At 36.2% G+C, this 17246-nt stretch overlaps 1 protein-coding gene across 12 annotated transcripts in view; it reads right to left on the reverse strand.

The window, feature by feature from the left end:
• CPLANE1 (ciliogenesis and planar polarity effector complex subunit 1) overlaps nucleotides 1–17246 on the reverse strand; it is a 131757-nt gene that overhangs the window by 95227 nt on the left and 19284 nt on the right. For all 12 annotated transcript variants that reach the window (XR_009502291.1, XR_009502290.1, XM_059916250.1 and 9 more), the window contains 5 exons: nucleotides 14017–14181; nucleotides 10431–10604; nucleotides 6455–6683; nucleotides 5218–5357; nucleotides 2066–2283 (listed from right to left, as the gene is read on the reverse strand). Coding sequence is in view for 10 of the 12 variants with exons in the window: in XM_059916250.1 (XP_059772233.1) it covers nucleotides 2066–2283; nucleotides 5218–5357; nucleotides 6455–6683; nucleotides 10431–10604; nucleotides 14017–14181 (926 nt within the window). In the remaining 2 variants the exon portion in view is untranslated. The remainder of the gene's footprint in view (nucleotides 1–2065; nucleotides 2284–5217; nucleotides 5358–6454; nucleotides 6684–10430; nucleotides 10605–14016; nucleotides 14182–17246) is intronic.

Genomic DNA, 17246 nt, shown 5'->3' on the forward strand with positions numbered 1-17246 from the left:
CAGTAGCTACAGATTAATTTCCCAGAGAATGAGATAATGTGAGTACTGTAAACATTTGCTTCCCCAACCTTCTCCTACCATTGTCACTTCTTAAGAGTATTCAGTTTTTATTTGGGTATCTGCCCCTCTCCTACATAGCCAAATGATTCAAGGAGAGCTGATCCCATATCCCTAGCTGCCAAGGAAGGCCCTAGTCAACTGCCAAGCAGTACCTTGTATTAGCCCTAGCCAAGGTGTTTGATTCGAGGACAGGGAAGTGACCTCAGTCGCTCTTACAAGAGTAACTCTCAGTACTCTTGCTTGGAATGCTGGGAGAGAAATACTTTTACTGCTTTTCTTTCTCCCCTTCCCACTCCCTTTGGACATGGACAAGGTATCCTTAGAAGCTACTGGCAGCTATCCTGTTCCCCCAAAGGGAGCCAGCCTTAAACTGAAGCTGACACCTTAGAAAACAAACTAAAAGAAAGAACCCAAGTCTTTGGTAACATAACTGGGCTTCTCAATTATGCCAGCCAATATTTACCAAGTTTTCTGTTACTTACAACCCAAGGGTTCTAACCGATATAGAGGGACATTTAAGAGAAATCCTACCATTGAAGATTATTTTACTAAAAAATAATAAAATGAAGTACTACTAAGGATAGTTACAAAACTAATAACAGCATAGCATATCCAAAAATATCTTAAATGCTATTTCTAATTCCTAAACCAACATACTGAAGACTCAGATATGAGAGGAAAGAGGAGTTACTGAGAAATACCATGGACTACTTATTCTTTCCATTTGTAATATATTACACCTGAAATATCAACAAATGAAATATTTTAACCTACTGAAACGTAACTTGAAATATAACAATGAGAATACAGCAAATAAGTCTAAAATAAGAAAAAGAAAAAAAGTTGCTAATTCTGAAAAAGTAGTAAGGAAACAATACCAGAATCAATTTAAACTGCTAATTGAATATTAAAACAATTTAAATGTAAATAATTTACATTAACACTTTAAATCCTAAAACCAGCTAACTGTAATGTTATGATTTTCAATAAGAGCAGAGGAAAAGTTCCTGAGAGGAATACAGTATTGCTATTTATAAGACAGAACTATCATTTGAAAAGTGTAGGAGAAAAAAATGACCTTTCAAACCAAAGAAAAATCAAACTAAGTCTTTCAAAAGAGGCACAGACAATGAGATGAATAAAAGACTAAAATAATGTATGGCTTGGGACTTCCCTGATGGCACAGTGGTTAAGAATCCACCTGCCAATGCAGGGGAATCGGGTTCAAGCCCTCCCTGGTCCCGGAAGATCCCACATGCCACAGAGCAACTAAGCCCATGTGCCACAACTACTGAGCCTGCACTCTAGAGCCGGCGAGCCGCAACTACTGAGCCCGCACTCTAGAGCCTGCGAGCCGCAACTACTGAGCCCATATGCCACAACTACTGAAGCCTGCATGCCTAGATCCCGTGCTCTGCAACAAGAGAAGCCACCGCAATGAGAAGCCCACGCACTGCAACGAAGAGTAGCCCCCGCTCGTCACAACTAGAGAAAGCCCGCACGCAGCAACAAAGACCCAACGCAGCCAAAAATAAATAAATAAATAAATAATAAAATAAAAAATAATGTATGGCTTCTAAATTCTGACATTCTTTATTTTGCTACCCTAAACAAATGTTTATTTTTTTAAAATCTGGATACAGAGAAATATCTCTTAATTTTGTTTTATTATTGAAATAATTTTATTTCAATAATTTTAACATTTATTGAATGCTTACTATGTGTCCTAGGCCCTAAAGTAAAAGCTTTTACAGGATATCTCATTTAATACTCTCAATAATGCTGTCAGAGGTACTATCATCATCTTCATTTTACAGATAAGGAAACTGAAACATCAGTTTAGTACACTGCCCAATATTACACAATAAATAAACAGCAAAGCTGGAATCCAGAAGTTAGCTTCAGAGCCTGCATTTTTAACTTGATGATTATTATCAAGTTGATTATTTTAAAAATTGGACAAAATCAACTTTAAATTAATTAAAAGATTAAACACTAAGCTTACTTCACTAAGAATAGCTGGCTGAGGACAATACAATGGAGGAGCTGGAAGATACAAGCCGACTGGCACTAAGCCCCACAGTCTCTGACTGAAGTCCTTGGCAGAGTTTATCAGAAGCTGAAATGTCTCTGAAAGAATATCTGCATCAGCCATAACTGCTGCTTTCAGTACTTCCTGCACAGAACCAAATAGCAGATCTGCATCTTCTTCTTCAATGGGATCTAGCAAATACAAAATTAGGTAAAGTAGTTAAAATTTATATTATACTTTTCATGCTATTTTGTAGGATAAAATTTCATATCTGAAAAAGCTGATTGCCAAAAATGAACATATTGGTTGACATGCAAAAAACCCAAACTTCTAGACAGAAACTTTAATAAAGATTCTCTTACTTTTAAGATTATAGGTAATCAGAGCACAAAGACTTTTCCAAAATTATACAAGATACTGTAATAAGAATTATATAATAAAAATAATCTTGGAATATAGTCGTGACTCAAAAATAATAATAAAAGAGAAAATATTAATGGGAAAAATAAAATGTCAATAAAGACTCCAAAATAATATACAACATTAAATGAAGGCAGTGAGAGAGTAATTATTTTCTTTTTCATAATAGTCCATCACAGTACTTTTATAATAAAAAGGACTTGTGAAGCTAAAAAAAAAACCCAGAAATATACAAAATAGTCATACAGTATGGCTTCAATTATATAAGTATTTGTATATATGGAGACATGTCCCAGAAGGCAAAATGCAGAGATGCAGGTGGCAGAATTGGAGACTTACGTACTTTTATATTAGGAAATATTTTAAGCATACTTTAAGGTATAGAATATAATATGAAAACACTCACATACTGACTTTTCATCCTTGTCTGGTATTAACATGTTTCCTACATTCAATTTAGATTAAAAAAAATATGTTGCAAATACAGCTGAAATTCCTTAGGTACCAATCTTATTTCACTTCCTCTCTCCAGAGGTAGTCACTATCCAGAATTTGGTGTGGCTCTACTGAAACTCCTATTAGACATATGTTGTGTCTTTGTGTTCTACACAAAGTTTAACTTCTCTTTCATATTTTCCAACTCTTTTCTTTATATCTATACATTTTTATCTCTCTATATATATTTTTTGTGTGTGTGTATATATACAGAGATAGATCAAATTTATTTTCCAGTTCACTAACCATCTGCTGAGTTTTTTGTTTTTAAATCAGTTTGTTGAGGTATAATTTACATACACTAAAATTTATCCTTTTTAAGTGTACAGTTCAATGACTTTTGTTTGTTTTTTGTTTGTTTGTTTTTTAAAATATTTATTTGGCTGCACCGGGTCTTAGCTGCAGCACGCGGCTTAGTTGTGGCATGCGGGATCCAGTTCCCTGACCAGGGATGGAATCTGGGACCCCTGCACTGGGAGTGCAGAGTCTTAACCACTGAACCACCAGGGAAATCCCCAGTTCAATGAATTTTGGCAAATCTATATAGCCTATAAGAACACTTTCATCACTCTAAAAAAGTTCTTACACCCTTTTGTTGTCAATTCCCCCCTTACTCCCATGTAACCATTGATCTGTTTCTTGTCCCTATAGTGTTGCTTTTTAAAAAATCACATAAATGGAATCACACAGTGTGTAGTTTTCTTTCTGAGTTCTTTCATTCAGCATAATGGTTCTTCAGTTCATCCATGTTGTTGCATGTTATCAGTAGTTTGCTCCTCTTTATTATTTATTATTCCATTGTACACATAAATTGCAATTTGTTCTTCCACCCACAAGTTGATAAGCATTTGGGTTGTTTCAAGTTTTTGGCTATTATGAAAAAGCTGCTATGAACATTCATATACAGGTTTTTCAGTGGACCTATGTTTTTATCTTTCTTGGGTAAATACCTAGGGGTGGAATCCATTGACTTCTTCTCTTTGTTTCTGACCCCTGGAAATTTCCCTTACTTTCTTTAAATCTTAGCCTTTAAATGCATATCTTTATATTTTATCTAGAAACACACTGTATCTATGTATTTATTGTGGGAGAGTTTTCAGATCATCTAAAACAATATATTGCCAGAACTGGAAGTTCAGACTGGGAATTTTTTAGTCCTTTTTTTCAAAATCAACTTTCATGTAAATATATTATCTTTTCATTTACTTAAAAAAAAAACTTGACAGAAAATTATCAAAGAAATTTTCAGTCTGATTTCCAAGTATTATGAATTCTTTCCAGAAAGAGAAGTTATAATTAATAAGCTCTAGGAATCTGGAGAAGTCTCACTCCTTAATGGAGACAAGCACTAATAAAACAAAACAGCTATCCTGGTTTTATCATTAAATATATGACTTTAAGTAACAGACTTCATTACTTTTTGTCAAAATTTCCCCATCTTTAAAACAGATGAATTTTATAGAGCTCCTGGGTAAATCTATGTATTACATGTAATATTATATTATTTTTTTATAATACCACTCAGAACTTTTCAAAGTAAAAGCAAAAAACAACTCTATGATTTATGCATTAGGCAAGAGGTTCTAAGTACCCCTCGATGTCTGAGATTCTACGATTCTATGACTGCAAAAGAAAACAATCTAAATGCAGCAAAATACCACTAGTATAAAGAAAGGTTATGTATGGAAAAACAGAATATCATTCAGATACTGAACACTGTATTTTGAACTGCATCAGTTTGGGATGCTCCCATTAAGAACAAATAGCAAAATTTTTTGATAAGCTTATTACTTCAAAGCATTAATATATGTGTGGGTACTTAAAAGCTTTTTAAAATACCATAAGCTTGGGCTTCCCTGGTGGCGCAGTGGTTGAGAATCTGCCTGCTAATGCAGGGGACACGGGTTCAAGCCCTGGTCTGGGAAGATCCCACATGCCGCGGAGCAACTAGGCCCGTGAGCCACAACTACCGAGCCTATGCGCCTGGAGCCTGTGCTCTGCAACAAGAGAGGCCGCAATAGTGAGAGGCCCGCGCACCGCAATGAAGAGTGGCCCCTGCTTGCCGCAACTAGAGAAAGCCCTCGCACAGAAACGAAGACCCAACACAGCCAAAAATAAATAAATAAATTAATTAATTAATTTAAAAAAAATACCATAAGCTTTATATTAATTAAGCTGATACATGTGTCGACCATACATAGGTAACACACCTGTAAACTGTTTGTATTTTGAGCCCATTTCATTTTTTGCTTCCAAAGAGGCTGGCTGACCTAAAAAACGCTGCAGTTTTTCCTGGAAAATCTGTGCTGGAGTCATATTTAATGGTAGATTCAGACCCTTTTTCCTGGACCTGAAATCACATCAAATTAAGGGAAAAGAATACAAATTTTGAAAAAAGGAAACATACTCACATCAAGAACTAAACATGATATTTTAAAGAACAGAGAAATTCACTTTATTCATTCTGTATTTAGACAAGAAATAAGCAAGGAAGTACTGTATTAAGGATAGTATTAAGGCTTTCCATAATTATGGTACTAATATATCTCCTCATCCTTAACCTCCCACTGCTGCCCTACATACGTACTCTATCCAAACCAAACCAAACTTGCTTTTGCCATATGCCTCTGCTCACGTTTGGAATGTTCTCTTTCCCTACAGCTACTCAGTTTGTCAAGATCCCATCTTCCCTTCAATGCCCATCTCAAATGACATCTCCCACATAAAGTATTTACTGTCCTTCCCTCACTTGATATTATTGCTCTCCCTACTGTACCACGGGCACTTTTCTTACCATACTATGTAAATTATGATAATGTTTTGTCCTATTTTCTCTATTAAACTATAAATGCCTAAGCATAGAAACTATGTGCCATTTAAGTTTACAATCCACTAAAATACCTGGCATAGAGCTTGGTACAGAGTGGTTACTTAATAAATAAACATACATTGAATTATTGAATTAAAAAAATATAGAAGACACAGCAATACCATAACCTTCAGAATAGTTAAAATATAGGGATTAGTTTGATTAGCTTAAAACTCAAATCCTGTTTGGGAAAGACAAACTCTCCCATTGACTATAGGCCCTTTGAGGGCACTACTAACAAATTAATGTGCTAAATAGATGTTTTAACACCATAAGTAAGCCTCTGATCTGTCCAATACAGTAGCCACTAGCTGCATATAGCTCTCTAAGTTTAAATTAATTAAAATTAGATGGAAAATCCAGTTCCTTGGTCTTACTATCCACATTTCAAGTGCTCAATAAATACATGTGGCTAGTAGCTATCAGATTGGATAGCACATACAGAATACTTCCATTACTGAAAAAAGTTCTATTGGACAATGCTGAACTAAGGATTCCACAAAATGCATAAATACCAGCAATGAGTGAAATAAAAAATATTTTAGATGACACCATCATACTTTCCTAAAAATACATACCTTGTGAAATTGCTATCATGTTTACAGAACAATTGCAAGGCCACACCAATGGAAACAGACGTCTTCCAGTCTCCAAGTTTATGTGCCAACCACACAGCTTCTGGAACCAGGCCACCAATAAATAATAATTCAAGGGCATATTCAACTGTCCACACATTAGAAAGATTCTGCTCTCTAACAACACTGGCCACCTTCGAGTGTTGCAAAGGAATAAGTCGAAAGGGCTGCTCTGTGAGTAAATTAAGGAAAATGGATTTTACAATTATATATACAAGAACTCATACCTCCTTATATAGATCTCTTCAATCAGTATTTCCTACACAAAACCACAACAAGGAAGATACATACAAAATGGCCTAAAATAATGCTTAACATACTTTAGAATAGTTTTTTTAACACTGAACACTGTGTCTCTTTAGTGGGTCATGAAGCAAATGTCAGCATTCCTAAAAAAATGAAACAGAGTAGACATAGAAACAAAAGAGTATCAGAATGCATTACACAAAATAAAGGTAAATAAGTACAGTTTAATGAAACTTTTTGGTCAGATAATATAAACATACACACACATGTAAATGTACCGGTCACAGTGTACAGTTTACTACTGTAGGCTGCTCTGAAATATACAGCTATTTCTCCTACTGCATATGAAATTTGGAGGGCAGAGACTGCATTTTACCTGACTTTGCATTCCTCATAGTGTCATGGGATAAAAAACTAGTTTGAGGTAATACTCAAGCATATTAAATGTTCAATGTATTAGTGTTTAACAGAAAGTAGAAAACTGTGATTTTCAGTAATCCTGAATAAATGACAAGATTTCAGTCTGGCCTGAGATTAAATACAAAGGGTAATAATATCCTTCTCCCCAGCCTTCTGTATCTTTCCCTAATTAAAGTAACTTGAATGAGAAATTTGAAAATACGATGACAGAACTGTTATCTTTTAAAAAATACATATTGCTAAGATTTTCACTCACTCCCTCAAAATAAAACTGGTAATTAGTATATGTAGGTTTTTGCTCCTTGAAATGAAATGATTAGTTTCTTATGTGATCTGCATAGGCTCTGCCCACACCAAGCACTAACATTTTAGCTCTTTGACAAAGATATGGAAAGAAACGAAAAATTTAGTCAATCAATGACTGTATGATTCTGCATAGCCAGGAGACTGATGAAATTTTTCCAGTTTTTAATTCACTATGAGTAAGGCACTGTACCATTAAAAGAACTTGAATGATTTAATTTTCTGAAAATTTTACTGCTTTCACACAGCAAACATCATACCAAATAAGCAACTCAAATCCCCAATACATTCTGCCACTAGTTCTGATTTAAAAGATTAACATGAAATATATTCTAAGTCAAGCCTGCTAATATCATTTTTCAAGACAGAGGGAGATTAAAGAAATTAAAGGATATATACCAACTTTCAGATATTTAAATTTTCAACAATCATAGTCTAGTCTCGGGCATAGGAAAAGAACACAAAGCCTTCTCTCCTACTCTCTCCTCTAACTGGGAAGAGATTTACGTAGGGAATAAAAAGGTGTGTCTCTGAGCTTTTATGAATGTTTATGAATCTGCCCAGAAACAATTCAATAACTCTGTCACTTTTCTTCACAAAGTGTGATAAATATCAGTCTCCCTTAGGTATGTAAAGTCATCTGTAAAGATAAAAATCATGAGCAAAGAGCAAAAGTCCTATAATATTGTAGGACAGAAAGATAAGAAATAAAGACAAATCTTCTGAATACAAGGATTGTACCTTTTTTTTTTTTTTTTAGATTTTTCTAAAATCCACATGAGGGTTTCCCTGGTGGCGCAGTGGTTAAGAATCCGCCTGCCAATGCAGGGGGTACGGGTTCGAGCCCTGGTCCAGGAAGATCCCACATGCCGCGGAGCAACTAAGCCTGCGCACCACAACTACTGAGACTGTGCTCTGGAGCCCGCAAGCCACAACTACTGGGCCCATGTGCCACAACTACTGAAGCCCACGCGCCTAGAGCCCGTGCTCCGCAACAAGAGAAGCCACCACAATGAGAAGCCCGCGCACGGCAACGAAGACCCAACGCAGCCATAAATAAATAAATAAATAAATAATATATTTTAAAAAATAAAAACCACATGAGTTCTGCCTCTCTCCTTTAGTAAAATTATATGGATTAAGGATACAATTTGTTATCAGAAACATTATTACCAAAAATAGAGAGCACAAGTAGTAAATACCTCAGTTGTGACAAAATAAAGAGAGCTTAAATGAAAAACTATTGTAATAATAATAAATAGTGTCAAATGTACAAGGAAATAAGTAATATCCAACTGAGAGGTTCAGTCAGAGGAAAGCATAAAGGTGAGAGAAAGAAGCACAGGCTGTTCTCAGGGAGAAAAGGAGGGAGCACCAGCTGAAACTGAGTTAGTGGCCAATGGAGAGGGAAAGGAGAGAAGGTAGATCCCGGAAAAACAGAGCACCTGTTTCTCTGTTTACACCAGCTCTCTAAGAGAAGCCATAATCAGGTCAGGGCCAACTTTTCTTCCCCAGGGAAGCAGACACCTATGAAAAGGAACCTCTAGACAATTTCCTTTCTGATCCTACCTTACATATAAGGCTCTCTAGGGTCTAGAAGCTCCTGAAAACCCTGATGACACTAGAGTCTAACATTACTGTTGAAGCATCCAAGTGGGTGGGGACAGTCCTCCACTCCCACCCACACCCTGAGAAAATTACATTAGAGTCCGAACACATAGCTCAAAATCCACAGATCTGTGATTAAATCTGATGACCACTTGTTGCTACTTCTATTAAACTTCTAATTATATTACATCTTGTACTACTCTAATCTATGTGTGCCTTGTACATGTTTATCAGTTCATGTTATTTCCTGCTTAAAGCCCTCCAATCACTTCCCATTGTACCTAAAATAAAATTCAGATTTCATACCCTGGCTTACATCACCTGGCCGTCTATCTCTGTCTTCATCTCATACCACTCTCTACCTCACCCTCTTTGCTCCAGCTACACCAGTCTTTCAGTTTCTCAGACACACCAAGTTTGTCCTTGCTCTAGAGCCTTTGCACAGGCTCAGGTTATAATGCTCTACGTCCTATGTGTCCATGGCTGGCTCTTTCTTGTCATTAAGAGTTCAGCTTAAATGTCACCCCCGCAGAGAGCTCTTCCCTAAATTCACCACCTGAACTACCGACTCAGTCACAATACATTTCTCTACTTCAGTTCTCTGCATAATAAGTATCACAATTTGATAGATCTTTGTTTATATATGCATTTATTTAATTTTCTGTCTCAATCTATTAGATGTAATTCCATAAAAGAACAGGTATTTCATCTGTTTTGTTCATGGCAGTTAGGATAAATCTGTTTCAAATGTCAAGACAAGACAAAACTACAGATGTTTTCATATTAATTTCATATGGTGCAAGCTAATATATTTCCAGCACCTACAACACTACTTGACACGTAGCAGGCACTAATAAAAATTACTGGAATGAATGAATATCATAGAAATCTGTGTACATGTTTATTTCCATTAGGGTAGGGCAGTTACCTCACACAGATTAGGTACATTTTGACTCTATTAATGAAATGATTAAATAGAGCAAAGAAAATGATCCAAATAAAATTATAAAAGTAAAATGTCCAAATAAAATTAAATTCTAAATTAGCATCCTCAAAATTTGTTAAATTACCACATTTTTATAGCCCTTTTACTTTAAAAATGCAAACTTTATAAATGCCAATGTGTCCAAAATTTGCAATTTAAAAATACATATTCAATAAAAACAAGTCCAAAGCAATTACCTTTCTCAGATTATATTCATTCGTAAATAGTCACTTGCGTTATCTCCTTAGCGTTCAGGCACTGAGCTAGAACAGTTTTATTTCCATAGACTAATGATCACCGTATAATATGATTTTAAATATTATGTGCAAAAACAAGGCGAGAAAATTATTTGTTTACCTGTTTTAATATGAAGGGGAGGAAGAACATTCACATTGTGAGGTGGCAAAATGCAAAGCAGCTGATTGGTGAAATAGGCAGCCATGAAGCGAGCCATGGACTGGATAACCCTCACCGCCGCTTCAGGATGAACATTTCCAGTCACTCCAAACTCACAATGAGACTTCTCAGGAACTGCAGGATACACCAAATGACCAAAGGAGAGTCTGACCAAACTATCAAAAGTAGTAATATTTAAGTTCCCAACATTATGCAACAAGAAAATTATAATTACAACTTTTTTCTGAGATGAACGCCTATGGCTTACATAAGTTAACTTATAATAGCTATCTACACTTCTTGAAGACAATAGAACAAAAATAATTAGCTCATAATTACGAGCACATACACTTAGGAACTCTTTGTAACCTCAAGCTACTAGTTTTATCTAAAAACATGGAAGGATCTATACAAACAATCCAGCCATAATGGACTTGCAAGTTTAGCATTTCATTATTTATTTTCCCTTCTTTCTTCCCTTTCTAATTTTCTTTCTTTAATGAAAGGAGGCAGGGTTTACTACAAAGATAATCTGAAAAGCACCAGAGCAGTGATTCTTCATGCTTTTTTCTGTACCGTTAGGTCTGGATATTATGATATACTTCCATTAGTAACAGTAACTCCTTACCGTAAGATTCTTCTGGGAGGTATGGACAAAAGGAACACGTGGAGTGGAGGGAGAAGGCAGGGGAGGGAGAGAGTTACATCACTATTTCTAGGGTGATTCTGATATAAACTAGTAGGAGCAAACATGTGTCATCGTTATTTGAAAATCAAAACTCAATAATATAAATTGGCATTCAGATATATGAAAATAAACAGTTAAAACTATTAAACACAGATAAATACTAAGTTAACATTAATTTTTATAAAATGTATGGCCCCAACAATGGCAAAGTATCTTTCTTTCTCAGAAGTCACTTGGGGGAATTCCCTGGTGGGCCAATGGTTAGGACTCCGTGCTTCCACTGCAGGGGTCCCGGGTTTGATCCCTGGTTGTGAGAACTAAGATCCCACAAGCCGTGTGGCACAGCCAAAAAAAAAAAAAGAAAAAAAAGAAAGGAAGTCACTTGGTAGGTATTCACAATAATATTAAGTTCTATATATGTATGGCCATTTCTATCTTGTCACTTCTTGGAAGCTTGTGCCTGGTTTCCTCCGGACTTCACCCCATGCTCCTTTTCCCTTTGCTGATTTTGCTTTGTATCTTTCCATTGTAATGAATCACAAGTGTGAGTACAACTATATACTAGGTCCTGTGAGTCCTCCCTGTGAATCCCTGAACTTGGGGGTAGTCTTGGGGACTCCTGACCCAGTAGGGATATGATTAATATACTCTAAACAATTGTCATTAAAAATTAAAACAAATACATTACAATAGGTTCAACTTATCTTGAAATTTATTATCATGTCATGACAATACTACTGGAAAAAAAAAAAAAAAGAATATCAGTCAGTTAAAAAGTCACACATAAAAGTCTTCCACTCATACACAGCTACGAGTCTTTTTGGAGGGCAATTTGACACCAGGCATCAGAAGTCTTAAAACCATGGATTCTCTTTGATCCTGTATCCTCATTTCTCAAAATTTAACCTAGAGATATTATTAGTAATGTTCACAAAAATTTATGTACACTACAGCATTACTTAAAATATCAACAGTAAATAGGTGGTACCAATCTAAAATGTGCAATAATGAGGAAAAGGCTTAATAGGTTTTTAAAAAGAATATTATTTACATTGGAAAATATTCATCATAATATTAAGTTTAAAAGATTACAGGGCTTCCCTGGTGGTGCAGTGGTTGAGAATCTGCCTGCCGATGCAGGGGACACGGGTTCGAGCCCTGGTGTGGGAGGATCCCACATGCCGCGGAGCAACTAGGCCCGTGAGCCACAATTACTGAGCCTGCGCGTCTGGAGCCTGTGCTCCGCAACACGAGAGGCCGCGATGGTGAGAGGCCCGCGCACCGCGATGAAGAGTGGCCCCCGCTTGCCGCAACTAGAGAAAGCCCTCGCACAAACGAAGACCCAACACAGCCATAAATAAATAAATAAATAAATAAATAAATAAAATTTTTTTAAAAATTCTTAAAAAAAAAATTACAAAACAGAATATACATATATAAATGTATATAGACAAAAAATGGTTGAATTAAGTGATTTTATTTTCTTCTTTAAGCCTTTCCATATTTCAAAATTGTCTAAAATGAACTTGTATTACTTCTGTAATGAACACAAAAATTTAAAAAGACAAATATCACCAAAAGTAAGAAATCTATAAACAGTGGCTGCATATGACATCACTTATACGTGGAATCTAAAAAAATGATACAAATGAACTTATTTACAAAACAGAAACAGACTCACAGACTTCAAAAACAAACCTATGGTTAGCAAAGGGGAAAAGTGGGGGGGGAGGGATAAATTAGGAGTTTGGGAGTAACATATACACACTACTGTATAAAAACTAGATAATCAAGAAGGACCTACTGTATAGCACAGGGAGCTCTACTCAGTATTCTGTAATAACCTACATGGGAAAAGAATCTGAAAAAAAATGGATATACGTGTAACAACCACTTTGGTGTACACCTGAAACTAACACAACATTGTAAATCAGCTATACCCCAGTATAAAATAAAAATTAAATTTAAAAAAAATGCAGAGAAAATATGAATACCAGAATAAAAATGTCATGGTATTCTACCATCTATCTCACCTCAAAAAAAACAAAACAAAACAACAACAACAAAAAAAAAAACAGTGGCTGAAGCCAAAGAAACTAATACTGTTCTGATAAACCAGTGAAAATCAAAGAAAGGGTTTTATGTAAGAGATGGGCCCCACTTCTCAAACTATTTTTAGAAGCCTTTGTAAACTAACTTCTTTTGATCACTATTTTCCACCAGTAAAATTATGTTCTAAACCAATAAATAATCAGTTATTAGAAAAAAAACAAAACAAACAAACAAAACTCCATTAGAGTCATGAAGTCCATTTAGAAAGTTCTGATATATTAAGCCTTTCTGACACATTCATACGCACAGTATACATCTAATGGTCTACGACCGTATAACCATTATAACTATATTATGTGTTCATTCATATATATCTTTTACTCTGGTTACTGCTTAATTTAAATATACCTCTTTTAAAAAGGACAATCCAAATATTCTGCAGCCTATTAAGCAATTTTAAAAAGACTCAGAATACCTCAGAAAGTGATTTTCATCACTTTACTAAACAACCTTAAGCAACCATTAAAGAAAATATGAACATATCAAGGAAAGGTACTTGGGTACCTAATATTACGTCTAACAAATAGGGCTGTGAGACAATTATATCAGTTCAGCAGGCAATTACTGCTAAGCCTAGAGACCCAAAGATTAAAAACAAACAAAAACATGATCCTTGCTGAGAAGCTGACAGTCCAAAATTTACCACAATAGGGCAGAGCAACCAACTTTTATGTATAAGCAATTTCATATCTACACTTATAAATACAAATTACTAACATTAAACATACTGATTTTTGAAAAGCATACCTGAACAATCTTCATTTTCTTTTACAGGTAGGTGGGACCATATCAGTATTTCTCTTACTAGCTGATCACATAATCCTTGAGCATCATTTAAATTATAGTTATAGAGGTGGCAGTACAAAAGGGAAAGATAATAGCGTATCTGAAGAAAACATATCCTTCTTCCTCCTTAAACAGGGAAGAATTACACTTACATTAAAAACATGTTAGCTAAAAAACAAAACAAACAAAAAATAAACATGTTAGCTAGGTAATGTTCTTGATCTGGGTGCTGGGTAGGCAGGAATGTTCAGTTTATAAAAATTCATCAAGCTGTACATTCATGTTATGTGAACTTTTCTGTACCTGTTTTATACTTTAATAAAAAACAGGTAAGCAATATTTTGTTCCTTTTCATTTTAAGTTCTGAACAATTTTATTTTATTTGATCAGGCCCTAGGATGACTAAGAATTTATCCAAAGAGAGGTGCACATCCTCCTCATCTCAGTACTAAGGTCCACTAACGACATCTATCTCAAGTACACATGGTATGAAACAGAAGGGAACATGCTAAAAATAAAAATTTTTTAAAAACCACACAAGAAATCATACAAATATCAAACAGACAGTCAAAGAGACTTTCCAAAGGAGAAGAAACACTATCCAATAAGATAGGAGCCCCTGACCACTGCCTTCAAACATCTGAAGGGTGCTTAGGACTGAGACTGCTGGCTGCCTGCTCCTTATCTATTCTTTCTGAGTAAAAGAATTCTAATTTTATTTGAGGTTACAATGCACCCAGATCACAATTTCTTGCTAGATGTGGCCATGTGAAAATATGACAAGTTCTGAACCAAGAGATAATATTGTACATAACTGCTAGAAAAGCTGCTTAAAGAGAGGTAACTCAGCTAGGAGGTACACCCTTTCTTGCCCTTCCTGCCTTCCTCCTTTCTGTTAACTAGATTATGTACATGATACCTGGGACTTCAGCACCCATCTTAACTCATGTAATGGCCTTAAGACTGGAAGCAACACACTAAGGACGACGGTGTAGAAAAGCTAAAGGAGCATGAGTCCTTGATGAAACCACAGAAACACCAAATCAGCCCCAGACTATCAACTTCTGGCCTCCTTTCCTAAGAAGGAGAAATAAAACTTCTTTCTTGTTGAAGCCAGTTATTTTCAGTCTCCATTACAAGAAACCATACCAAATGGATACAGTTGGAAATGAAATTAAATGAAAAGGTCTACAATGAGACTCATTATGAAAACTTTTCTTCATGAGAACTTATCACCTTCAATGCCACTCTTCTTCATCCAGTTGGACAATCCCCGAATCTGAGAACTACATTAGACTTCTTTCTCTACTCGAGTCCAATTGATCAAACCTCTTAAATATCTGACAAATGTGACTTCTGTCCTCCAGTACTCTTGACGTTGCTTTGGTTCAGGACCTCCTCAACTAACTGTCTTGCTTCTAGGTAAAACCCACATCTCTACACCACATTCCTACAAATGGCCCTCCATAATGTACTAAAGTGATCTTTCCAAATGGCCTATATTCATTTGAAAAGTTCTTTCTTACATAAAGTATCTTAACTGACCCCACTGTCTTCAGGATAAAATCTTAATCCCATGGCACTGCAGAATATCTTCCTATATCATCTGTTCTCTACCTCTCACTTTAGCACTCACCACCCTATCCTCAATATTACACACATATTTCAAATAATCTGGTCCTGTTAAAACTACCTGCAGTTTACCAAACTGCCATGGTTTCTCATGCCTTTTTGCTTTAGGAATGCTATATCCTTTGTTAAACCATTCCCACTCCTTCAATTGGACAATTTTCACTCAATTTTAAACGTCAGCTCCTCCAGGTTTTCCCCAGACTGATGTTTGCACTCCAGCTCAGACTGTGTGCTTTCCCGGCACCTACCATAAAACATGATTAGAAACATGCTAGTTGTTTATGTGATCTCTCCTCCAGACTGTGGGCAACTTTAGGGTAATCTTGTTTATTTCAGTTATTCCTATTGCCTAATACACATAGCAGGCCCTCAATAAATACCAGTTAAGTAGATAAATTAATGAAACATACAAAGCCACATCAGTCAGAAAATGAATTTAATAATTGGCCAAACCTGACCAGGTAGTAGTTGCAGTCAAGGATAGCTCCAAGGTCACTAGCTGAGAACCTCTGTCATCTTACTCATACCCTCAGCCCTATATCATAAAAGCTATCACCAGTTTCTAGAATCCACACCCCTAGATTCTCATCAAAAACTCCATGTAGGAGACCTTCCCTGTTGGTCCAGTGGTTAAGAAACCGCCTTCCAATGCAGCGGACACAGGTTCAATCCCTGGTCGGGGAACTAAGATCCCACATGTCACGGGGCAACTAAGCCTGCACACCGCAACTTCTGAGCCTGCAAAACGCAACTACTGAGCCCATGCGCTCCAGAGCCTGAGTGCCACAACTAGAGTGAAGCCCGTGTGCTGCAATGAAGATCCTGCATGCCGCAACCAAAACCCAATGCAGCCAAATAAATAAATATTAAAAAAAAACTCCATGTAGCCCATAATAAGTCTAACTCACAGGAAATTCTTTCTTTTAATTTTTTAATCTTATTTTATTTTATTTTTGGCTGCATTGGGTCTTGGTCCCTGCGCGCGGGCTTTCTCTAGTTGCAGTGAGCGGGGGCTGCTCTTCATTGCAGTACATGGGTTTCTCTTTGTTGCAGAGAATGGGCTCTAGGTGTGCAGGCTTCCGTAGTTGTAGCACGCAGGCTCGGTAGTTGTGGCACGTGGGTCCAGTTGCCCCATGGCATGTGGGATCTTCCCGGACCAGGGCTCGAACCTGTGTCCCCTGCATTGGCAGGCGGATTCTTAACCACTGCGCTACCAGGGAGGTCCCACAGGAAATTCTTAAAGTTAAATTACTTAAGGGCAGAGAGCCTTAGCTCCATGTTTCTGTAAGTCTGTAATAAGGTGACAAATTATCTGACCCATAGTTTCTCGTTTAGATACTTGCAGTCCACTAAATGACAAAATATATTTTTTTTAAATTTGGGATTAAGTCTCATTTTTTTTCCCTATCAACAATCAATCACAGGTTCCATCACTAACCAAAAAAAGGACAGAGGAGCCTTATTTATGGATAACAGAAAAAATTCTTGGTGTTACAATTTCCAAGACTAAGAATAATTTTAAATAACTATTTCTGACAGTAAAGGTACCGACAATATGT

The sequence above is a fragment of the Balaenoptera ricei genome, chromosome 3, assembly GCF_028023285.1.
Source record: "Balaenoptera ricei isolate mBalRic1 chromosome 3, mBalRic1.hap2, whole genome shotgun sequence".
Lineage (NCBI taxonomy): Eukaryota > Metazoa > Chordata > Mammalia > Artiodactyla > Balaenopteridae > Balaenoptera > Balaenoptera ricei.